The 24,186-nt window shown below is 41.0% G+C and overlaps 1 protein-coding gene across 1 annotated transcript in view; it reads left to right on the forward strand.

The window, feature by feature from the left end:
• The first annotated feature begins 3,463 nt into the window (after positions 1 to 3,463).
• The window catches only part of LOC140162024 (phospholipid-transporting ATPase ABCA3-like), a 36,576-nt gene continuing 15,853 nt past the window's right edge, over positions 3,464 to 24,186 (forward strand). Inside the window, exons 1-9 of the mRNA XM_072185315.1 lie at positions 3,464 to 3,479; positions 5,587 to 6,042; positions 6,648 to 6,920; positions 9,158 to 9,399; positions 10,014 to 10,130; positions 10,677 to 10,800; positions 11,663 to 11,836; positions 12,620 to 12,801; positions 23,326 to 23,466. Of these exons, the coding sequence (XP_072041416.1) occupies positions 3,464 to 3,479; positions 5,587 to 6,042; positions 6,648 to 6,920; positions 9,158 to 9,399; positions 10,014 to 10,130; positions 10,677 to 10,800; positions 11,663 to 11,836; positions 12,620 to 12,801; positions 23,326 to 23,466 (1,725 nt within the window). The remainder of the gene's footprint in view (positions 3,480 to 5,586; positions 6,043 to 6,647; positions 6,921 to 9,157; positions 9,400 to 10,013; positions 10,131 to 10,676; positions 10,801 to 11,662; positions 11,837 to 12,619; positions 12,802 to 23,325; positions 23,467 to 24,186) is intronic.

Consider the following 24,186-nt stretch of genomic DNA (forward strand, 5'->3'; position numbering starts at 1 on the left):
GTATGGTAAAATGAAATCGGAATGATAAAATAATTCACGATTAAAGTTAAATTTGGTGTGATTCTATAAAAGGATGCAGCGTCATTCTGGGATACGTCTGAATGCGTCAACAGGAGGGTGCCAGAGCACTCCTAAAAGAGTGAAAAACCCAATCCGAAAAGAGTGGAGTGATTTTTTTAGTAATTTCCATTATATGAATATCATAGGCTTTTATTGAACTAAGAATGCTTTCCACTCTTGAGTAGGCTCTTTGGGAGTGATTTTCACTCTTTTACAACATTTTCAGTTTTTGAGATATTGGGCAAGTAACTTTTTCTTAAAGTGAGCTGTTGGGGACTGTTCACAAACACTTGTAACAGGGGGCCCTGATGCAAAAAGGGGGGCCCTGAAAATTTGTATCCCTCTGAAGGGGCCTTTAAAAAAATAACCTTAATTTTTATCGTAGAACACGAGTTTACACTATTTTCTATGGGGTTGACGTACATTTTTCATGGCCAAAAGGGAAGGAGGCTCTGAAAATAATTTGAGGTCCCAAAGGGTGGGGGGGGGCTGAAAAATGTGAATTTTTCATTTTGCACCAGGCCCCCCCTAACAAGTGTTTGTGAACAGTACCTTAGAATGGTATATATAACACAACCCTGTTGCTTATTTTTTGCAAGGTAGTACTTGAACAAGATTATCTGCCCCCCCCCACCATTGTCATTTTGTGTTGAGTGCCCCATGCCCCCCCCCCCAGGATCACCAAAGTATATAAACACTCCCTACTAGTATACACATACCTTAATTTTGAACAAAGTGTGTTGCCCTATTGTGAAATGATAAAAAGGCTGTTGGTTTATATGGTTTTGTTTGCTATGATCAGTGAGTAACCTTTGAGCCTCTTGGGTTCTTGTGATCATGATGTAACTGACTCAACATCATAAACAGTGTGGTATCACTGGTACGCAGTATAGTAAATGTGTGAGTCTATAGAACTGAGAATATGCCAAAATATATTGTGGTGTAGACGATGTCACTGCATTGGAGAGCATTGATAATTTGACTTCATGTTGACGTAGAAATACATACAGATGCTAAATGGTAAGTACATTGTGGTCCTTAAGTTATGAAAATTCTATCCATTTTGTTTCACAAATTGGATGCAGTTGGTTTACGAATAATCTAATAAGTTAAACAGTGCAAAGGGAGGACATAAATATTGTGTCAATAGGAATTCGTCACGTCTCGTGAGTCGTGAATTATACGGATATGTCGAGAAAAGATGCGGTATAAAGTTTGAGACTTTGAGAAGCAGTCAAAAAACCCTGACAACTAAATAATGTCAACTATATGGTAGCATGGCTGCCCATGGTGAACCGTGATAAATTAATATTGACCATGATCGACCATGATCACCACTGTCAAGCAGGGCTAGCCGTAACTCGCCTATTGGTTAACGGTAACTCACCCAATTGTCTAATCATAACTCGCCAAATATAATAACTATCGTCCGGGACTATCGTAACTCGCCCATAATTGTCTAATCGTATTACTCGTACTGGGGACTGAGAGGGTTTTTTGCTGAGACGAACATGCATGGTCATTCACTGGTCTCTTGCACTATCTGATGACCCAGAAGAAGCTTGCAGCAACAAATACCGCTATTATCAGTGATGCAATGGAGATTTTCACACCAGCAAAGCTTTTCAAGAAGACTGGTGACGACACGAGTTAAGGTTTGATGACCACTGCAGCAACCACTAAGAAGCGACGCTTATTCAGGAAGCTAAAAAAGAGCAACACCAACATGACCAAGGGAAGCAAGGATGAGTTTACAAAAGCTAGAAAGGAGTACAATCATGCAGAGAGGGTATAGCCAGAAGAAGCTATAACAACAAGTTGAGGAAAGAACTCTCAGATAGCAGCTTCAGCAGCAAGAAATGGTGGAACACTGATAACACCCTGTCTGCTAAGTGCATCAGAGTTGATATACCAGTGCTGAATGATGGGCGTCAAGTCTACCCTATGCATCAAAAGACAACATTTTGTCAGACCTTTGCCGATAAATGTCAGCTTTAATAGCAGCGCAGAACATTCTGCTCCTGAAGTTCAGTATTAAGCAATATGCTCAATGGAAAAGATAGCCTTCAAGGTCAAAGATGTTAGGAGGCTTCGTAGGAATCTGCAACCAGATAAAGATACTGGTCTTGATGAAATCCCTGCAAGAGTCCTGACGGAGTGCAGCGCAGAACTTGCAAAACCATTCAGCCTGCTGTTCGAGCTTTGCTACTCCAAGGGAGTTTTCCCGAGCCACTGCATCTGTCATCTCTATTCACAAGAGAGATTCGAAATCTAATCCATCTCTGTACCGCCCCATCTCTACTCTGCATCTCTCTGCTCTGCATCATCAGCAAGGTCATGGAGGCTGTTATACAGAACCAACTTCAGAAGTACCTCCTTGGAAACCAACTGGTGTCAGATAGACAGTTTGGATTTAAGCCACACCATAGCACAGCTGACAACCTCAACATTCTGACCCACGAGTGGTACAACTCCCAGGACAGAGGCAACGAAGTGCGCCTGATTGCCCTGAACATCAAAGGAGCATTTGACAAGGTCTGGCATAATGGTCTTTGCTCAAAACTCATGGCAAAATGAATATCCGGCAAGCTGCTCACCTGGATTAGTTACCTGACAGATTGTTCCATCAAAGTTGTCTTATTTGGCCAGTCATCAAGTACTTCCTCCATCAATGCATCAGTTCCCCAGGGGTCAATATCGGGCCCACTTTTGTTCTCTGTCTTCATTGATGACCTTGATGATGAATGTGAAAACCAACTCTACCTCTACGCAGATGATTCCACCTTGTTTTTGGAGATTACATCTAGAGACAACCCTGAAGCCGTTACTGCTATCCTGAACAGAAACTTGTAGAAAATGAGGATCTGGGCAGACAGATGGAAGGCGACCTTCGAACCATCGAAATGTGAGGCAATGACAATATCAAGAAAGAGGAATCCAACCAAGCTAGATCTTCTATTTGGTATCACCAAACTGGCTGAGAAGGAGGAGCTGGAGATGTTGGAAGATACTCTCTAGTCGACAGCAAGCTGACCTTGACAAAGCACATTTGTCTCATCCGTGTATAAGGCTCAAGTTCGCAGTGTCATTGTCTTGGATGAGTGCCAGCGCCACTATACCACTCTAGGATTACTAGACTTTATCCAAAGGAAGGCCCTTCGAATCATAGGCGTGAGCGAAGAGGAAGCAAGCACTAGCACCGAGATCAGTGCTTCAGGTAGGCACAAACACACAAGCTTGCGTTCATTTTTGTTCATGATCTCGGTGGAGTAGTCGGAGACATTATCTGATGACGGTGCTTCATCCTTCAAGATCCTGATCTGATGCATCCTTCAGTTGTCCCACAGCCTGACCTGGAGGAGAAAGAACCGTCTGTCAAAGTTCTACTTGAATAGTTGACGCCATGGCTGTGCTCCAGAGTATGAAAAAGACACAAACCATGATGAAGCTGTGAGATTTTCAGAATACATTCAACAAACATGACAAATGCATTGAAAAGATGATGGATGGCAATATGATGAGGGTCGAGTTGTGCTTGATTTTTCTTCATTAGTATCTACTATTGCATTAACAATATGCCTATTGTATAACAACAGCACAACTTAATAACACATTAATTTATAGGCCCAATATGACTCTTGTCAATGGTTTTGTCGACAACAGTTAATTTTTGCCGACAAAATTATGAATTGGGGGGAGTAACAATCGATCTTTTTTGTTTTGTTATATGATTACAATTGTTTTATAACGGATATATTTTGCCATAACCTACATTTGGTGCACAGAGGATTGACCTGTTCAACTTCAACCTATTTTGTTTGTAGATACAGGTTTGTAGAATACCTTATTCATATTTAATCAATGTTATCTATATGATATAGGCCTACCAACTGGTAAATGAGTCAGGCTTCAAAGTATCAATCCACAATAAAGAACTTAAATATTTTCCCGGGAATATTTTATTCCATCATGACCAAAGATTCTTAGATCCCTGTCACTATTATATTAAGTGGCGGCACCAGGAATTTTTCGGAGGGGCATGGGGGAAAAGTGAATTTCAGTGGAGCAAAATTAAACACATTTTGCGCAAAAATGCTGCAAAAAGTTACAATTTTCGGAAATTTGGTTAAAATGGGGGGCAAATTGGGCTGAAAGAAAAATATTGGGGGTGGTGGGGGAGTCCCCCTTGCAACCCCCGTAGTGCAGCCACTTAATATTTATCCATTTCCATGACATTTCGTTTTTGTTTTTCTGACAATGGCAGTATAAAATTACAAAAAGTGTTTAGTTGAACCAATAAATCACGAATATCGGAAGAAACGCATAGTTTCCGTTTTATTTTGTCAAGTAATTATTTAAATTAAAAATATATCCAACTCATTATTTGACAAGATTATCCATTTCAATTTGAAAAGGTTCTGTTATATCCCCCTCGGAGAAGACAAACTATTCAAATTTCAGTTTGTTTTGGTCATGTTTGATAATCATTTTCGACAAGAACCTATTCATTTTCTTATCAAATTTGATGAGTTTCTTGTCATTTTGAAGAGAAATCTGTTATGTCCCCCTCCAAATAGTCGTACTTTTCAAATTTGAATAGATTCTATTCATTTTGTGAGCAGTTAATTGTTAGAGTGTGCGACATAATTGCTGTTACCGTTTTTCTGTCCTATTTTCATTTAAACACATTAGAGCCTAGATAATGGCATGATGCTGTCATGTCGATATCTATCTATCTTAATAAAAATGGAGATGATAACATTTATCATGTTTATGTTCATGACTTTATTTTAATTAACCACGGAAACCATTGCGTCAAACCTCTCACGGTTCTTCCAAGTGACATTATAATTTATATATTTTCAGTATTTTCATATTTACTCTATGGGCTGTCCAAAACGATTATTGCCTTATCTCGGAAGTAGACATGGACTTTGCTCAGTTACTCAGCAAATAATATAAAAGCTCTGAAGCAGTAGCTTATGTAAGTCCCGATCTAAGTTTGACATTTATAATCAACGACAAGGAAGTCTCCTGTATACCAGCTTGCCTAATGCCCCTGCCCCGAGTGTAAACGCATATAAATACAGTGTCCCCTTCTCACAATCGACTGTCTCACAGAATCCTTCGTATCAAGTCCTGCAACAGTCTGCTTTGGCATTCGCATTTCAGGGCTCGGACTGTTTCAGTCCTTTTTATTAAAAAATCTAGTGGCGTATAGCGTGAGTCATTTGATTGGGAAAACCCAGCCCGATTGAGGGGTAGGGACACCAACCGTTTTTCAGCATATTTCGATGGGAATTTTGTATAATTATGTTCATTTCGTTTTCTTCCCCCTACTCCCATTTCTTTCCTTTTCTCCTCTTTCTTGTGCGTGTCTTTATCTCTCTTTTGGGGAATTTGGAGTGTGGGGGAGGAACGTACGCCATGGTTGCGCTTATGGATGCGGGCGGTGGCGGTGCGAGTGCAATAATAGTCATAATGGGCTACTTAATATTTTTAATTTTGACTTTTTTACAGGCTAAGTAAGTTCGGCAAACCGTATCTGGCTGTTCATTCCTGTTTGGAAATTATATATTACATTATACACAGCCAAGTTACAACAGATATATCACCGTGATTTAATCAAAATGGCGTTAGGCGCCTTCAAGCAGTTCATTCTGCTTTCCTGGAAAAACTGGATGCTACAAAAACGAAAAGTCTGGACGACACTCTTTGAACTTGGATTTCCCCTGCTTTTCTCAGCAATTCTTCTTATTATCAGAAACTTTGTACCATTTGAAGACTATCAGACACCAACTACCTATGAAGCATTTGAAATAGATAAGTTGCCGAATTCTTTGCTACCCCCTGATGCCACAAGCGGATGGCCGCCATATTTCTGGAAATTGGCATATGCGCCGAACGATACAATAGTGGGAGAGATAATGGAAAAGACAGTGGAGAATCTTCAGTTTGGACCAGTTGTGCGCCTGTCAGATTGTGAGTAACTAACTTAACCAAGTTACGTGTTCACCCCGGGGTGTGTGCGGGTGTGGGGTGTGTGTGGGGGGTGTGTGTGGGGGTGGGGGGTGATAGGTGTCATGGGTGTGTGGTGGATCTGTCTGGGTGTGTTTCTACTACCCCCATTTCTTTGGATATATATGCCGTAATAAGCGTATGCCAATGTCGATCAAAATGTGCTCTTTCCATAACCAGCAACGCCACGTAACAAGCACTTTGTTAAAAGTATAGAAATAAGCGATCATACGCGCCAGTGGTATAACTAGGCCTATTGAACATACGATTGTGACGACTATGATGATGCATGATGATGACGATGATGGTGATGATGATGAGGAGGAGGAGGCGGAGGAAGAGAAAGAGAAAGCCTGGGAAAATAGGAGGAGCTTTGATGATGAGGATGGTGGTGATGATGTTGATGTTGGTGTTGATATTGATATTGATGTTGTTGATGTTGGTGATGATGATGATGATGATGATGATGATGATGATGATGATGATGATGATGATGATGATGATGATGATGTTGATCATTGATGTTAATGTTGCTGTCGTAATTTACATGCTTGAACTTTATCTTGTAGCTATTGGGTATCCAACAGAAGAAGAGTTACTGGACTATTTTGCTGCTGCCAACTCATCAATCTCCAATGTGTTGGGCGGTATTGTTTTCCACAATGAGTTCAGCGGTGATTCCATACCATCAGATCCTACATATAGCATCAGATTAAGTGCCAATCCTAAAAATGCTCCGTTGGAGTTCATGGATGATGCAACTTGGCTTACTACGGAATTGTTTCCGTTTTACCAATTTCCAGGACCAAGGGAGAAGAATTACACAGATGGGGGAATGCCAGGTAAAACATTTATGCAAAAAAAAAAAAAAAGGGATAGTTTGACAAATGATCGTTTAGGCGTCATATGTGGTTTTGAGGGGTGTTTTTGAAGCTTCCGAGTAAATACACCATCGCTGACAAAATCACCCCTCCCCCCACTTTCGTCAGTCACTCGGGGGGGGGGGGAGGGGTGCTGGCAATCGGGAAATGGGAGAGTGAGCTGTTACGGCGAAAGCCGAACATTTTTGAACAGTCGGAGTATCGAGACCCGAAGCCCCTACTTTTGAAAACCAGTACGCAAAAATGTACAAGTTTAATGTTAAAATCATCTAGAATGAGACGCGGCCTAAAAAAAGATGCACACAGTGAAAAACAACCCTTAGACATGGGTCTCTTTTTAACATTTGTCCGCGCTTCGCGCGAAAAACACATTCAATAAACACATTATTGACCCTAAGATTTTGCCATAAATCCCATTTGTTTGTGCGCTACGCACGAAATTTAAATTATACATACAATCAACAAATCAATTTAAAAATAATGAACGTTTTTCGTGTTTTGGCAAAAAAATAAAAGTTGCTGCCGACGGGAAACCCGGAATTGACTTTCATTGGCCTCTGGATCTAAAAATTATAGCCTAAAGAAGAAAATTTAAAGCATTTTTTTCCAACGGTTTTCTTCCCTATTTAGACATCTTGTTCGTATGATTGTCCAAATGCCAAGGTCTGGGTCTACACATACCCAAATCGGGTACATTTTTGTATCATGCTCCAATGCTCCATACATAATAATGTGTAGGAATGTCAACCGTATGTTTAAAAGTTTTTCAATTAGCTGATTGGCCGAATGCGGACTAAGTACAGTCCGTAGTACAACCTCGTACAATGCGGAAGAAAACATTGATGGAGAAATAAGGAACTAAGGCCAAAACCGCTGGAAGATTATTTAGAGGACCGTATACAATCAAGAGCAGAGACAGTTTGTTAGTTCAACTTAGTTGGTTGGTTAGGTGTTCACCAGTTCAAGGAGAACTACTCAATAAACTGGACTTGTACGTGACTGTTAAGCTTAGCTTTCACAAGCTTTCACCCTATTCCTTCCTAAGAGTCAATGGAAATCGTAGTGACGAAGGTCCGAGTACTTCGGGCTACAAAATGTCATACTAATAGAATTTTTCTCACTTTGCCTTATACACCCAAATAAAAAAAAATCAACATATAGGTTCCGGTGCAAGCTCGTGTTATTGTAGCATACAAGTATTGAAGAATAAAGGTTTTGTTTTTAGTCGCTGCCGTGCATCTGTTGTCTCATATAGCACAGGCAACATAATTATTTTAAGTATAAAACAAATAGGCAAAGCTGAGTTCCCGGCCCCCAACTCAACACAAAAGTTGGCAACCATGAGAGTTACCAAATCTTTCAAAGACCCCCTTTGCAATGATTTTTCATCAAATTTACCCCCCTTTTTCATACAAAATCGAGGACAAACTTGGCCAAAAACAACCCCTTTTTTCTGGTTTTCAATGACTAGAATTTCAAGCACCCATTTTCAATGACTAGAATTTCAAACACCACTTTTCAATGACACTAAATATTGACATAAAATTACCGGATTTTCTCAAGTACCCCTTTTATCCAAATTTCGCGGACAGTGCATATTAAATACCCCCTATTTTGCTGATTTCACAGTCAAATTTTGTGGACAGTCCAACTTAAATACCCCCTATTTTGCCAATTTCGCGGTCCTTGCTACTGGTAAAAAAAATTACCCCTTTTCCGCTATTTGGTAACTCTCATGGTTGCCAATTTTGGGTTGAGTTGGGGGCTGGGGCTGAGTTGTTTTACACCCCCAACAAAAGATGTCACATGTGTAATATATGAGACGATAGATGCACAACAGCAGCTAAAAACAATAATTTTATACTCATTCTTAAACACTAGGATTTAAATAAAAATACTAATCATAAGTGCATTAAATTTTAATCAAATTAAATCCTACATTTTATTAGGAATTACCTAGAGTTTAGAATTGATCAGTCCCGTTGTTGCTATGCACTACCGATTTCAAATAGGGCAAACGAGTATCACATCAACCATGTTATATTGTGTCATATCACATAGCTAAGAACCACTAGGATTGCAGGATCTTTCTGAAGTGTTTAAGAATTTACATAATTATCATATACGGTATATAAATTTAAGCATTTTTAAGAAATTGTCCAATATTAATCCAAGTAATTATTACATGTTATTTACAGGATACTTGAGAGAAGGCTTCTTATCATTACAATATGCGATAGATAAAGCCATTATGGAACTCAAAGGAGGCAACAATAACCACACTACACTACTACAGCGCTATCCGTATCCACCTTATTTCTATGATACATATATCCTGATATTGCAGACAAGTTTCCCTGATTTAATTATGTTGAGTCTTGTGTTTGTTGCATTGAACATAGCAAAGAGTATTACCCATGAGAAGGAGACCAAACTAAAGGTTAGTTTGTTCTTATTGTTGAATTATTTGGAATGTTTGTAAATATCATTTAATTTATACCATTGCTTTATTGATAATGATTAGAAAATGTAAGTGCTATCTACAGGCTATGAAAAGTATTTAGCCCTTTTCAACATTTATTGACCATTTTGTGAATGAATGGTTCAATTTCAAACTTGGATATCAGTGACTTACTCCTACATGATAAGCCTAGCAGACTATATCTGCTATCTACTGAAGATAGCAACATTCACAGATAGACAGAGAAAATGATCCGGTGATATAAGACTCAAGAGAAGCTTAAAATGTAATTTATTTTGCATGTGTCATCTTGTAAATACCATAACTAACTAACAATTTTCAAAATAGATTCAGCCAAAGAGCTGGCCACACAAGATCATTACATTTACCACACTGGCATAGGGGTATGACTAGGCAATTTCTTGTGACATGGTGGAATTGAAGATAAAAAAAAGTTACTTTAACAGTTTGTAACCAAATGAAATCCATAATCTAAGTTCAGTTATCATCAGTGCAATTTTGTTGTTAACCAATACTTGGTTAAGTTGTTCTCATAGTGATGATTGTGCTACCATTATTTGATATTTTTTCAGGAGTCAATGAAGATGATGGGTTTATCTGGTTGGATCCATTGGGCAGCGTGGTTTGTCAAATCCTTCGTCTATCTTCTCATCACTATCTCTGTTATGACACTTTTCTTCAGTATTAAGGTAAATAATATAGGTCATGAAATAAGGATAGTCCTGAAGCCTGTCATCATGTCTGTAACTTAATTTGGATTGATGAGAACAAAGTTACAGTGTCACAGTTGGTTGTGGCTAACATGAGCATAATGAGTGCATGCAACTTGTGTATATTTTACTCAAAATAGAGGTGGAAACCTGTAAAGCTCTCCAAATGCCCAAGAAGAACATTATACTTTATTTGGCTTATACTAGTAATTGGCAAACATGTTCAGTTTTTATTACGCCCATCAATAAAGTCCCAAAATATGCTTGTCAAGTTGTGTAAATACATAATGTTACATACAAGTCTCATTTTTTTCACTGATCATCCATTGAACAAAATATAGAAGAGATGTTTGGACCAATGTCCAATGACCATCAAAGCAAGCTTTTAATCAATCCCAAATGAAGATGAGCAAACACTTTAGTACTATGTGTATGCATTTTACACAACTAAAAATGGCATAACAAATCATAATTCATGTAATATGACGATATCCATAATATTTATATCATATTTTTATTCTTCAGGTTGGCAAAAATCATGCTGCAGTTGTGAACAACAGTGACAAGTCCATAGTGTTCATATTCCTCCTGCTCTATGCTATTTCCACAATATGCTTCAGCTTTGCTATAAGTACTATGTTCACAAGAGGTATGTAAATCATTCCAGTATTTCTGGTTTACCAATTAGGTGTTGAAAAGTAATGCAAATAACAGAGTAATATTAATAATGGATAGCTTGATACAGGACCAAGATAAATCTTAAAATGCTAATTTTCCATAATCTGTATCCTTTCACAACATGTTTTGACCATTTGTGTATATGAGTGTATGCGAGTAATCCTAACCAATATGGTTTAGACATACTGCTGCTATCTACTGAAGATAGCAATATTTAGAGAGGGTACATGAACATTATCTCACACATTAGGAGCTATTAGGCTCAAAAGAAATTGTTTTTCACAGTGGTGTATGGAGGGGCTCGGCATAGTGCTGATCTGTTGTCACATCATCAAGTCAGAGGATGATTTAAGCACCTCCCACCACGCCACTGTGTTGACTTGCGGTTAGCACAGCTGTGCGAGTGAACATGACACCACTGCTCGCACATTGCATTGACGGGCATGGTTAAATTTGAATTTGGACTGATATATTTACAATAAAAACGCATTCAAAATGCTAGTCGATTTCACATTTTATGTTACCTACAGAAGGTGTGAATTATCCTTTATGCATACATCACTTTTGTTCTGAAATCGACCAAGTAATAATGACACACGCACAATTCTTAAACAACATCTTTTGCACAGAATTCAATGGGATTTGAAAAGTAAAGTGGCAGTTGAAACTCTAGTGATAACACGTTTGCAGTGCATGATGGGGCTTCCTTAAATCATGCTCTGTCATCAAGTAGTGTACCTCAAATATTTTTATTTGGGGAGGTAGAGACAACGTACAACTATTACTCAATGTATTCAATCTAGACACTCACATTTGGTATTTTTCCATTTCAGCCAACTCAGCAGCGGTTGCAGCAGGGGTACTCTTCCTCCTCACCTACATGCCCTACTACTTCATCTTGTTCTATTACAGTAATTTAACTCTAGCTGGTAAACTCTCCTCAGCATTACTCCATAATACTTGCATGGGGTTAGGTGGCTTGCTCCTTGGGCTCTATGAAGGCACAGGTAAGGAAATAATCATTGCGCAAACTGAAATGGTTGATGAGTACAAAACAAATCAACTTGATTTTAGAAAGATACACTTTTGAATGGATTTCTATAACAATTGCAACATTATATTTCATTTGGCATTAGGAACACCATTGATAGCTGCACAATCAATGCCTGTTTAGTTGAAATCAGCATCTTGCAATTAACTCTCAAATACACACAACCTTTCTTAATAAAGAAGTATAGAATATGCTGACATAATCAAGTTTGTTTAATACAGATCAGTGCAAAGTTTGAAGAAACTTTAAAACAACATGTATCCCCTATTCTAACTTGAATCCTAATCTTAAAGGAGGATAGTCTGATTCATCACATGCTATTTCTTCCTCCTTCTTTGAATGACCTTGACCACCGACCCCAATCACCACCTGCAAAGTTTCATGCCAATATTTGAATCCATTTGATACGAGAGCCAAAATTTACCTTAAAAAGTGTGTTTTTGACACATTTTGGCTTTTGAAATATTAACAAAACATCTTTCAGCCCCACTATTTTTTAAAAGGTAAATGAGAAATGTATAGGCTTTCAACTGATACCAAATGCTCCATTTTTATAAAGTGAAGTAAGGAACTAAGGATGAGGTTGTTGATCGGATCATCACCCTGAATTTCAACACACATTTTTAAACTCTTGCCCTTACAAGCATATTGGTGATGATCTATATTCTCAAGTTTTACTGAAATATCTTGACAGTAACCATAAAGACTGATTGTATTTTATTCTGTTTTTTCATTCCAGGAGAAGGAATTCAATACAGCAATATCAATGTTCCCTTCTCAGTAGATGATGACTTGACATTTCTTCACATCCTTCTCATGTTCATGGTAGATATTGTTTTCTATTCATCTGTGTGCTGGTATGTGGAGGCTGTTTTCCCTGGTGATTATGGAGTGCCTCAACCATGGTACTTCCCATTCACGGTGAGTGCAATCATTGGTAGATATTGTTTTCTATTCATCTGTGTGCTGGTATGTGGAAGCTGTTTTCCCTGGTGATTATGGAGTGCCTCAACCATGGTACTTCCCATTCACGGTGAGTGCAATCATTGCACAGAATTAGAGAAGGAGAACCGGGACTCCCTATACCGCCACGTACAATCGAGCCGTCAGCTATGGGGAGAAAATTGGGGGTATTCGGGTCCTTGCCGACGGTGCGCGGAGACGAACGAAAACAATTATGCGCCTCATCTGAAGCGCCTTGGTACTCGCGTGCAGGTCGCATCAAGTGCGTCTCTCAAATGCGCACATCATCCATGTCGCGCTTGATGACGCATTTAATGCCCCGAGCGCATTCCGAGGGAAACCGAATACCCCCAATTTTTGCTCCATGCCTGTATCAAGATGGCGGTCGAGTCCTGGTTCTCTGGTTTTAATTCTGTGAATCATTGGTAGATATTGTTTTCTATTCATCTGTGTGCTGGTATGTGGAAGCTGTTTTCCCTGGTGATTATGGAGTGCCTCAACCATGGTACTTCCCATTCACGGTGAGTGCAATCATTGGCAGATATTGTTTTCTATTCATCTGTGTGCTGGTATGTGGAGGCTGTTTTTCCTGGTGATTATGGAGTGCCTCAACCATGGTACTTCCCATTCACGGTGAGTGCAATCATTGGTAGATATTGTTTCTATTCATCTGTGTGCTGGTATGTGGAAGCTGTTTTCCCTGGTGATTATGGAGTGCCTCAACCATGGTACTTCCCATTCACGGTGAGTGCAATCATTGGTAGATATTGTTTTCTATTCATCTGTGTGCTGGTATGTGGAGGCTGTTTTCCCTGGTGATTATGGAGTGCCTCAACCATGGTACTTCCCATTCACGGTGAGTGCAATCATTGGTAGATATTGTTTTCTATTCATCTGTGTGCTGGTATGTGGAGGCTGTTTTCCTGGTGATTATGGAGTGCCTCAACCATGGTACTTCCCATTCACGGTGAGTGCAATCATTGGTAGATATTGTTTTCTATTCATCTGTGTGCTGGTATGTGGAAGCTGTTTTTCCTGGTGATTATGGAGTGCCTCAACCATGGTACTTCCCATTCACGGTGAGTGCAATCATTGGTAGATATTGTTTTCTATTCATCTGTGTGCTGGTATGTGGAGGCTGTTTTTCCTGGTGATTATGGAGTGCCTCAACCATGGTACTTCCCATTCACGGTGAGTGCAATCATTGGTAGATATTGTTTTCTATTCATCTGTGTGCTGGTATGTGGAGGCTGTTTTCCTGGTGATTATGGAGTGCCTCAACCATGGTACTTCCCATTCACGGTGAGTGCAATCATTGGTAGATATTGTTTTCTATTCATCTGTGTGCTGGTATGTGGAGGCTGTTTTTCCTGGTGATTATGGAGTGCCTCAACCATGGTACTTCCCATTCACGGTGAGTGCAATCATTGGTAGATATTGTTTTCTATTCATCTGTGTGCTGGTATGTGGAAGCTGTTTTCCTGGTGATTATGGAGTGCCTCAACCATGGTACTTCCCATTCACGGTGAGTGCAATCATTGGTAGATATTGTTTTCTATTCATCTGTGTGCTGGTATGTGGAGGCTGTTTTTCCTGGTGATTATGGAGTGCCTCAACCATGGTACTTCCCATTCACGGTGAGTGCAATCATTGGTAGATATTGTTTTCTATTCATCTGTGTGCTGGTATGTGGAGGCTGTTTTCCCTGGTGATTATGGAGTGCCTCAACCATGGTACTTCCCATTCACGGTGAGTGCAATCATTGGTAGATATTGTTTTCTATTCATCTGTGTGCTGGTATGTGGAGGCTGTTTTCCTGGTGATTATGGAGTGCCTCAACCATGGTACTTCCCATTCACGGTGAGTGCAATCATTGGTAGATATTGTTTTCTATTCATCTGTGTGCTGGTATGTGGAGGCTGCTTTTCCTGGTGATTATGGAGTGCCTCAACCATGGTACTTCCCATTCACGGTGAGTGCAATCATTGGTAGATATTGTTTTCTATTCATCTGTGTGCTGGTATGTGGAGGCTGTTTTCCCTGGTGATTATGGAGTGCCTCAACCATGGTACTTCCCATTCACGGTGAGTGCAATCATTGGTAGATATTGTTTTCTATTCATCTGTGTGCTGGTATGTGGAGGCTGTTTTTCCTGGTGATTATGGAGTGCCTCAACCATGGTACTTCCCATTCACGGTGAGTGCAATCATTGGTAGATATTGTTTTCTATTCATCTGTGTGCTGGTATGTGGAGGCTGTTTTCCCTGGTGATTATGGAGTGCCTCAACCATGGTACTTCCCATTCACGGTGAGTGCAATCATTGGCAGATATTGTTTTCTATTCATCTGTGTGCTGGTATGTGGAGGCTGTTTTCCCTGGTGATTATGGAGTGCCTCAACCATGGTACTTCCCATTCACAGTGAGTGCAATCATTGGCAGATATTGTTTTCTATTCATCTGTGTGCTGGTATGTGGAAGCTGTTTTCCTGGTGATTATGGAGTGCCTCAACCATGGTACTTCCCATTCACGGTGAGTGCAATCATTGGTAGATATTGTTTTCTATTCATCTGTGTGCTGGTATGTGGAGGCTGTTTTCCTGGTGATTATGGAGTGCCTCAACCATGGTACTTCCCATTCACGGTGAGTGCAATCATTGGTAGATATTGTTTTCTATTCATCTGTGTGCTGGTATGTGGAGGCTGTTTTCCCTGGTGATTATGGAGTGCCTCGTGAACCATGGTACTTCCCATTCACGGTGAGTGCAATCATTGGCAGATATTGTTTTCTATTCATCTGTGTGCTGGTATGTGGAAGCTGTTTTTCCTGGTGATTATGGAGTGCCTCAACCATGGTACTTCCCATTCACGGTGAGTGCAATCATTGGTAGATATTGTTTTCTATTCATCTGTGTGCTGGTATGTGGAAGCTGTTTTTCCTGGTGATTATGGAGTGCCTCAACCATGGTACTTCCCATTCACGGTGAGTGCAATCATTGGTAGATATTGTTTTCTATTCATCTGTGTGCTGGTATGTGGAGGCTGTTTTCCCTGGTGATTATGGAGTGCCTCAACCATGGTACTTCCCATTCACGGTGAGTGCAATCATTGGTAGATATTGTTTTCTATTCATCTGTGTGCTGGTATGTGGAGGCTGTTTTCCCTGGTGATTATGGAGTGCCTCAACCATGGTACTTCCCATTCACAGTGAGTGCAATCATTGGCAGATATTGTTTTCTATTCATCTGTGTGCTGGTATGTGGAAGCTGTTTTCCCTGGTGATTATGGAGTGCCTCAACCATGGTACTTCCCATTCACGGTGAGTGCAATCATTGGTAGATATTGTTTTCTATTCATCTGTGTGCTGGTATGTGGAGGCTGTTTTCCTGGTGATTATGGAGTGCCTCAACCATGGTACTTCCCATTCACGGTGAGTGCAATCATTGGTAGATATTGTTTTCTATTCATCTGTGTGCTGGTATGTGGAGGCTGTTTTCCTGGTGATTATGGAGTGCCTCAACCATGGTACTTCCCATTCACGGTGAGTGCAATCATTGGTAGATATTGTTTTCTATTCATCTGTGTGCTGGTATGTGGAGGCTGTTTTCCTGGTGATTATGGAGTGCCTCAACCATGGTACTTCCCATTCACAGTGAGTGCAATCATTGGCAGATATTGTTTTCTATTCATCTGTGTGCTGGTATGTGGAAGCTGTTTTTCCTGGTGATTATGGAGTGCCTCAACCATGGTACTTCCCATTCACGGTGAGTGCAATCATTGGTAGATATTGTTTTCTATTCATCTGTGTGCTGGTATGTGGAGGCTGTTTTTCCTGGTGATTATGGAGTGCCTCAACCATGGTACTTCCCATTCACGGTGAGTGCAATCATTGGTAGATATTGTTTTCTATTCATCTGTGTGCTGGTATGTGGAAGCTGTTTTTCCTGGTGATTATGGAGTGCCTCAACCATGGTACTTCCCATTCACGGTGAGTGCAATCATTGGTAGATATTGTTTTCTATTCATCTGTGTGCTGGTATGTGGAGGCTGTTTTCCTGGTGATTATGGAGTGCCTCAACCATGGTACTTCCCATTCACGGTGAGTGCAATCATTGGTAGATATTGTTTTCTATTCATCTGTGTGCTGGTATGTGGAGGCTGTTTTCCCTGGTGATTATGGAGTGCCTCAACCATGGTACTTCCCATTCACGGTGAGTGCAATCATTGGTAGATATTGTTTTCTATTCATCTGTGTGCTGGTATGTGGAGGCTGTTTTCCTGTTGATTATGGAGTGCCTCAACCATGGTACTTCCCATTCACGGTGAGTGCAATCATTGGTAGATATTGTTTTCTATTCATCTGTGTGCTGGTATGTGGAGGCTGTTTTCCCTGGTGATTATGGAGTGCCTCAACCATGGTACTTCCCATTCACAGTGAGTGCAATCATTGGCAGATATTGTTTTCTATTCATCTGTGTGCTGGTATGTGGAGGCTGTTTTTCCTGGTGATTATGGAGTGCCTCAACCATGGTACTTCCCATTCACGGTGAGTGCAATCATTGGTAGATATTGTTTTCTATTCATCTGTGTGCTGGTATGTGGAGGCTGTAGATCTCCTGGTGATTATGGAGTGCCTCAACCATGGTACTTCCCATTCACGGTGAGTGCAATCATTGGTAGATATTGTTTTCTATTCATCTGTGTGCTGGTATGTGGAGGCTGTTTTTCTTGGTGATTATGGAGTGCCTCAACCATGGTACTTCCCATTCACGGTGAGTGCAATCATTGGTAGATATTGTTTTCTATTCATCTGTGTGCTGGTATGTGGAGGCTGTTTTCCTGGTGATTATGGAGTGCCTCAACCATGGTACTTCCCATTCACGGTGGTGAGTGCAATCATTGGTAGATATTGTTTTCTATTCATCTGTGTGCTGGTATGTGGAGGCTGTTTTCTCTGGTGATTATGGAGTGCCTCAACCATGGTACTTCCCATTCACGGTGAGTGCAATCATTGGTAGATATTGTTTTCTATTCATCTGTGTGCTGGTATGTGGAGGCTGTTTTCCTGGTGATTATGGAGTGCCTCAACCATGGTACTTCCCATTCACGGTGAGTGCAATCATTGGTAGATATTGTTTTCTATTCATCTGTGTGCTGGTATGTGGAGGCTGGTGTTCCTGGTGATTATGGAGTGCCTCAACCATGGTACTTCCCATTCACGGTGAGTGCAATCATTGGTAGATATTGTTTTCTATTCATCTGTGTGCTGGTATGTGGAGGCTGTTTTCCTTGTTGATTATGGCGTGCCTCAACCATGGTACTTCCCATTCACGGTGAGTGCAATCATTGGTAGATATTGTTTTCTATTCATCTGTGTGCTGGTATGTCTGTGTGCTGGGAGGCTGTTTTCCTGGTGATTATGGAGTGCCTCAACCATGGTACTTCCCATTCACGGTGAGTGCAATCATTGGTAGATATTGTTTTCTATTCATCTGTGTGCTGGTATGTGGAGGCTGTTTTCCCTGGTGATTATGGAGTGCCTCAACCATGGTACTTCCCATTCACGGTGAGTGCAATCATTGGTAGATATTGTTTTCTATTCATCTGTGTGCTGGTATGTGGAGGCTGTTTTCCTTGGTGATTATGGAGTGCCTCAACCATGGTACTTCCCATTCACGGTGAGTGCAATCATTGGTAGATATTGTTTTCTATTCATCTGTGTGCTGGTATGTGGAGGCTGTTTTCCTGGTGATTATGGAGTGCCTCAACCATGGTACTTCCCATTCACGGTGAGTGCAATCATTGGTAGATATTGTTTTCTATTCATCTGTGTGCTGGTATGTGGAGGCTGTTTTCCCTGGTGATTATGGAGTGCCTCAACCATGGTACTTCCCATTCACGGTGAGTGCAATCATTGGTAGATATTGTTTTCTATTCATCTGTGTGCTGGTATGTGGAGGCTGTTTTCCCTGGTGATTATGGAGTGCCTCAACCATGGTACTTCCCATTCACGGTGAGTGCAATCATTGGTAGATATTGTTTTCTATTCATCTGTGTGCTGGTATGTGGAGGCTGTTTTCCTGGTGATTATGGAGTGCCTCAACCATGGTACTTCCCATTCACGGTGAGTGCAATCATTGGTAGATATTGTTTTCTATTCATCTGTGTGCTGGTATGTGGAGGCTGTTTTTCCTGGTGATTAGTGCTGTTTTCCTGGTGATTATGGAGTGCCTCAACCATGGTACTTCCCATTCACGGTGAGTGCAATCATTGGTAGATATTGTTTTCTATTCATCTGTGTGCTGGTATGTGGAGGCTGTTTTCCGTGGTGATTATGGAGTGCCTCAACCATGGTACTTCCCATTCACGGTGAGTGCAATCATTGGTAGATATTGTTTTCTATTCATCTGTGTGCTGGTATGTGGAGGCTGTTTTCCCTGGTGATTATGGAGTGCCTCAACCATGGTACTTCCCATTCACGGTGAGTGCAATCATTGGTAGATATTGTTTTCTATTCATCTGTGTGCTGGTATGTGGAGGCTGTTTTCCTGGTGATTATGGAGTGCCTCAACCATGGTACTTCCCATTCACGGTGAGTGCAATCATTGGTAGATATTGTTTTCTATTCATCTGTGTGCTGGTATGTGGAGGCTGTTTTCCTGGTGATTATGGAGTGCCTCAACCATGGTACTTCCCATTCACGGTGAGTGCAATCATTGGTAGATATTGTCTTCTATTCATCTGTGTGCTGGTATGTGGAGGCTGTTTTTCCTGGTGATTATGGAGTGCCTCAACCATGGTACTTCCCATTCACGGTGAGTGCAATCATTGGTAGATATTGTTTTCTATTCATCTGTGTGCTGGTATGTGGAGGCTGTTTTCCTGGTGATTATGGAGTGCCTCAACCATGGTACTTCCCATTCACGGTGAGTGCAATCATTGGTAGATATTGTTTTCTATTCATCTGTGTGCTGGTATGTGGAAGCTGTTTTTCCTGGTGATTATGGAGTGCCTCAACCATGGTACTTCCCATTCACGGTGAGTGCAATCATTGGTAGATATTGTTTTCTATTCATCTGTGTGCTGGTATGTGGAGGCTGTTTTCCCTGGTGATTATGGAGTGCCTCAACCATGGTACTTCCCATTCACGGTGAGTGCAATCATTGGTAGATATTGTTTTCTATTCATCTGTGTGCTGGTATGTGGAGGCTGTTTTCCCAGGTGATTATGGAGTGCCTCAACCATGGTACTTCCCATTCACGGTGAGTGCAATCATTGGTAGATATTGTTTTCTATTCATCTGTGTGCTGGTATGTGGAGGCTGTTTTTCCTGGTGATTATGGAGTGCCTCAACCATGGTACTTCCCATTCACGGTGAGTGCAATCATTGGTAGATATTGTTTTCTATTCATCTGTGTGCTGGTATGTGGAGGCTGTTTTCCTGGTGATTATGGAGTGCCTCAACCATGGTACTTCCCATTCACGGTGAGTGCAATCATTGGTAGATATTGTTTTCTATTCATCTGTGTGCTGGTATGTGGAGGCTGTTTTTCCTGGTGATTATGGAGTGCCTCAACCATGGTACTTCCCATTCACGGTGAGTGCAATCATTGGTAGATATTGTTTTCTATTCATCTGTGTGCTGGTATGTGGAGGCTGTTTTTCCTGGTGATTATGGAGTGCCTCAACCATGGTACTTCCCATTCACGGTGAGTGCAATCATTGGTAGATATTGTTTTCTATTCATCTGTGTGCTGGTATGTGGAGGCCCTCTTCCTGGTGATTATGGAGTGCCTCAACCATGGTACTTCCCATTCACGGTGAGTGCAATCATTGGTAGATATTGTTTTCTATTCATCTGTGTGCTGGTATGTGGAGGCTGTTTTTCCTGGTGATTATGGAGTGCCTCAACCATGGTACTTCCCATTCACGGTGAGTGCAATCATTGGTAGATATTGTTTTCTATTCATCTGTGTGCTGGTATGTGGAGGCTGTTTTCCCTGGTGATTATGGAGTGCCTCAACCATGGTACTTCCCATTCACGGTGAGTGCAATCATTGGTAGATATTGTTTTCTATTCATCTGTGTGCTGGTATGTGGAGGCTGTTTTCCCTGGTGATTATGGAGTGCCTCAACCATGGTACTTCCCATTCACGGTGAGTGCAATCATTGGTAGATATTGTTTTCTATTCATCTGTGTGCTGGTATGTGGAGGCTGTTTTCCCTGGTGATTATGGAGTGCCTCAACCATGGTACTTCCCATTCACGGTGAGTGCAATCATTGGTAGATATTGTTTTCTATTCATCTGTGTGCTGGTATGTGGAGGCTGTTTTCTCTGGTGATTATGGAGTGCCTCAACCATGGTACTTCCCATTCACGGTGAGTGCAATCATTGGTAGATATTGTTTTCTATTCATCTGTGTGCTGGTATGTGGAGGCTGTTTTCCCTGGTGATTATGGAGTGCCTCAACCATGGTACTTCCCATTCACGGTGAGTGCAATCATTGGTAGATATTGTTTTCTATTCATCTGTGTGCTGGTATGTGGAGGCTGTTTTCGTGAGTGATTATGGAGTGCCTCAACCATGGTACTTCCCATTCACGGTGAGTGCAATCATTGGTAGATATTGTTTTCTATTCATCTGTGTGCTGGTATGTGGAGGCTGTTTTCCTGGTGATTATGGAGTGCCTCAACCATGGTACTTCCCATTCACGGTGAGTGCAATCATTGGTAGATATTGTTTTCTATTCATCTGTGTGCTGGTATGTGGAGGCTGCTTCCCTGGTGATTATGGAGTGCCTCAACCATGGTACTTCCCATTCACGGTGAGTGCAATCATTGGTAGATATTGTTTTCTATTCATCTGTGTGCTGGTATGTGGAGGCTGTTTTCCTGGTGATTATGGAGTGCCTCAACCATGGTACTTCCCATTCACGGTGAGTGCAATCATTGGTAGATATTGTTTTCTATTCATCTGTGTGCTGGTATGTGGAGGCTGTTTTCCTGGTGATTATGGAGTGCCTCAACCATGGTACTTCCCATTCACGGTGAGTGCAATCATTGGTAGATATTGTTTTCTATTCATCTGTGTGCTGGTATGTGGAAGCTGTTTTCCCTGGTGATTATGGAGTGCCTCAACCATGGTACTTCCCATTCACGGTGAGTGCAATCATTGGTAGATATTGTTTTCTATTCATCTGTGTGCTGGTATGTGGAGGCTGTTTTCCCTGGTGATTATGGAGTGCCTCAACCATGGTACTTCCCATTCACGGTGAGTGCAATCATTGGTAGATATTGTTTTCTATTCATCTGTGTGCTGGTATGTGGAGGCTGTTTTTCCTGGTGATTATGGAGTGCCTCAACCATGGTACTTCCCATTCACGGTGAGTGCAATCATTGGTAGATATTGTTTTCTATTCATCTGTGTGCTGGTATGTGGAGGCTGTTTTTCCTGGTGATTATGGAGTGCCTCAACCATGGTACTTCCCATTCACGGTGAGTGCAATCATTGGTAGATATTGTTTTCTATTCATCTGTGTGCTGGTATGTGGAGGCTGTTTTTCCTGGTGATTATGGAGTACCTCAACCATGGTACTTCCCATTCACGGTGAGTGCAATCATTGGTAGATATTGTTTTCTATTCATCTGTGTGCTGGTATGTGGAGGCTGTTTTCCCTGGTGATTATGGAGTGCCTCAACCATGGTACTTCCCATTCACGGTGAGTGCAATCATTGGTAGATATTGTTTTCTATTCATCGGTGTGCTGGTATGTGGAGGCTGTTTTCCTGGTGATTATGGAGTGCCTCAACCATGGTACTTCCCATTCACGGTGAGTGCAATCATTGGTAGATATTGTTTTCTATTCATCTGTGTGCTGGTATGTGGAGGCTGTTTTCCCTGGTGATTATGGAGTGCCTCAACCATGGTACTTCCCATTCACGGTGAGTGCAATCATTGGTAGATATTGTTTTCTATTCATCTGTGTGCTGGTATGTGGAAGCTGTTTTCCCTGGTGATTATGGAGTGCCTCAACCATGGTACTTCCCATTCACGGTGAGTGCAATCATTGGTAGATATTGTTTTCTATTCATCGGTGTGCTGGTATGTGGAGGCTGTTTTCCCTGGTGATTATGGAGTGCCTCAACCATGGTACTTCCCATTCACGGTGAGTGCAATCATTGCATTTCGGTGTTTAAGAATACTTTGCAGTTATGTTTAAATATCAAAGAGTCAAATTGTAACATGTTCTGGATTTTGAAGGAATGGCTGACTTAAAACAAATTAAGGTTTCATTCAAGTAAGTGAGATTCACAATACAGTTTTAATGGTTTGGGAATCAGTATACTTTTCAGAAAATCATTGTAAAATAATAAAATGTCATGATTTAACAGGGGTATGGAGGATATTATAATATGATTTCATGAGTTTGATTGATTTCACTTGGTTTCATGATAATTTTCTTGATTTCTTAATTTTTCTCAGCAATCATATTGGTGTGGAAGTCCTACAGTAACTGAAGTCTATGATGCAGAAGGTTTCATGATGGAATCTAAAAATGCAGAGTTCTTTGAAGCTGATCCCAGTGGTGTTGGTGTTGGTATTAGTATTAGGAATCTCAAGAAGGTAAATAATCAATGTAACATAATAACATAGGAGTTGTAAGATGTGGGTTGAAACAGCAAAAATATATCTAGATCTTATTTTACGACCCAAGTGATACACAGGGTGGAACCAAGGGGTACCACACCCCACAACCCTGCAAACTCTGCTAATTTGTGAGTACTAACATCCAGTTTTAGCCTCTAAGCTCTTGAACCCTGGGTAATGTTCCAAACTGTTTTAAATCCTGGATCCACCCCTGACAGCTCATGATACAGGGATTTACCTTTTGCACAGTGGTGTAGCGTCATAGGGGCACGGGGTTGGGGCCCTCCATCGATTGCAAAATTTAGAAAATCCCATAGGAAAATGGTCAAAAAATGACTTGTGCCCAATCAGACCCGGTGCCCCCCAATCATGGTCGGTGCCCCCCCCCCCAATACGATGACCCATGCTACGCCACTGCTTTTGCAAATGTCAATGTAGTCATGGTAGTACTTCAGAAGCCAACAAAATAGTTGAGCAGGTGAAGGAAGATGTGGTGATCACCTTTCAGTATCGCAGTACAGCCTGTCTCAAAAAAAGTTGTGCAAGTGAAAAGCGCCCTCTTTGGCAATTAGAAAATACCGTTGTGACACGATGCTTACATCAACGTCACGGGCATAGTCTTAGCTCTCAAATACCGTTTGTTCTGTTCAATTTGCTTGTTTTAATCTCGAGATATGCTTTATTAACTACGAAAGG

Source organism: Amphiura filiformis, chromosome 1 (genome assembly GCF_039555335.1).
Source record: "Amphiura filiformis chromosome 1, Afil_fr2py, whole genome shotgun sequence".
In the NCBI taxonomy this organism is placed as follows: domain Eukaryota; kingdom Metazoa; phylum Echinodermata; class Ophiuroidea; order Amphilepidida; family Amphiuridae; genus Amphiura; species Amphiura filiformis.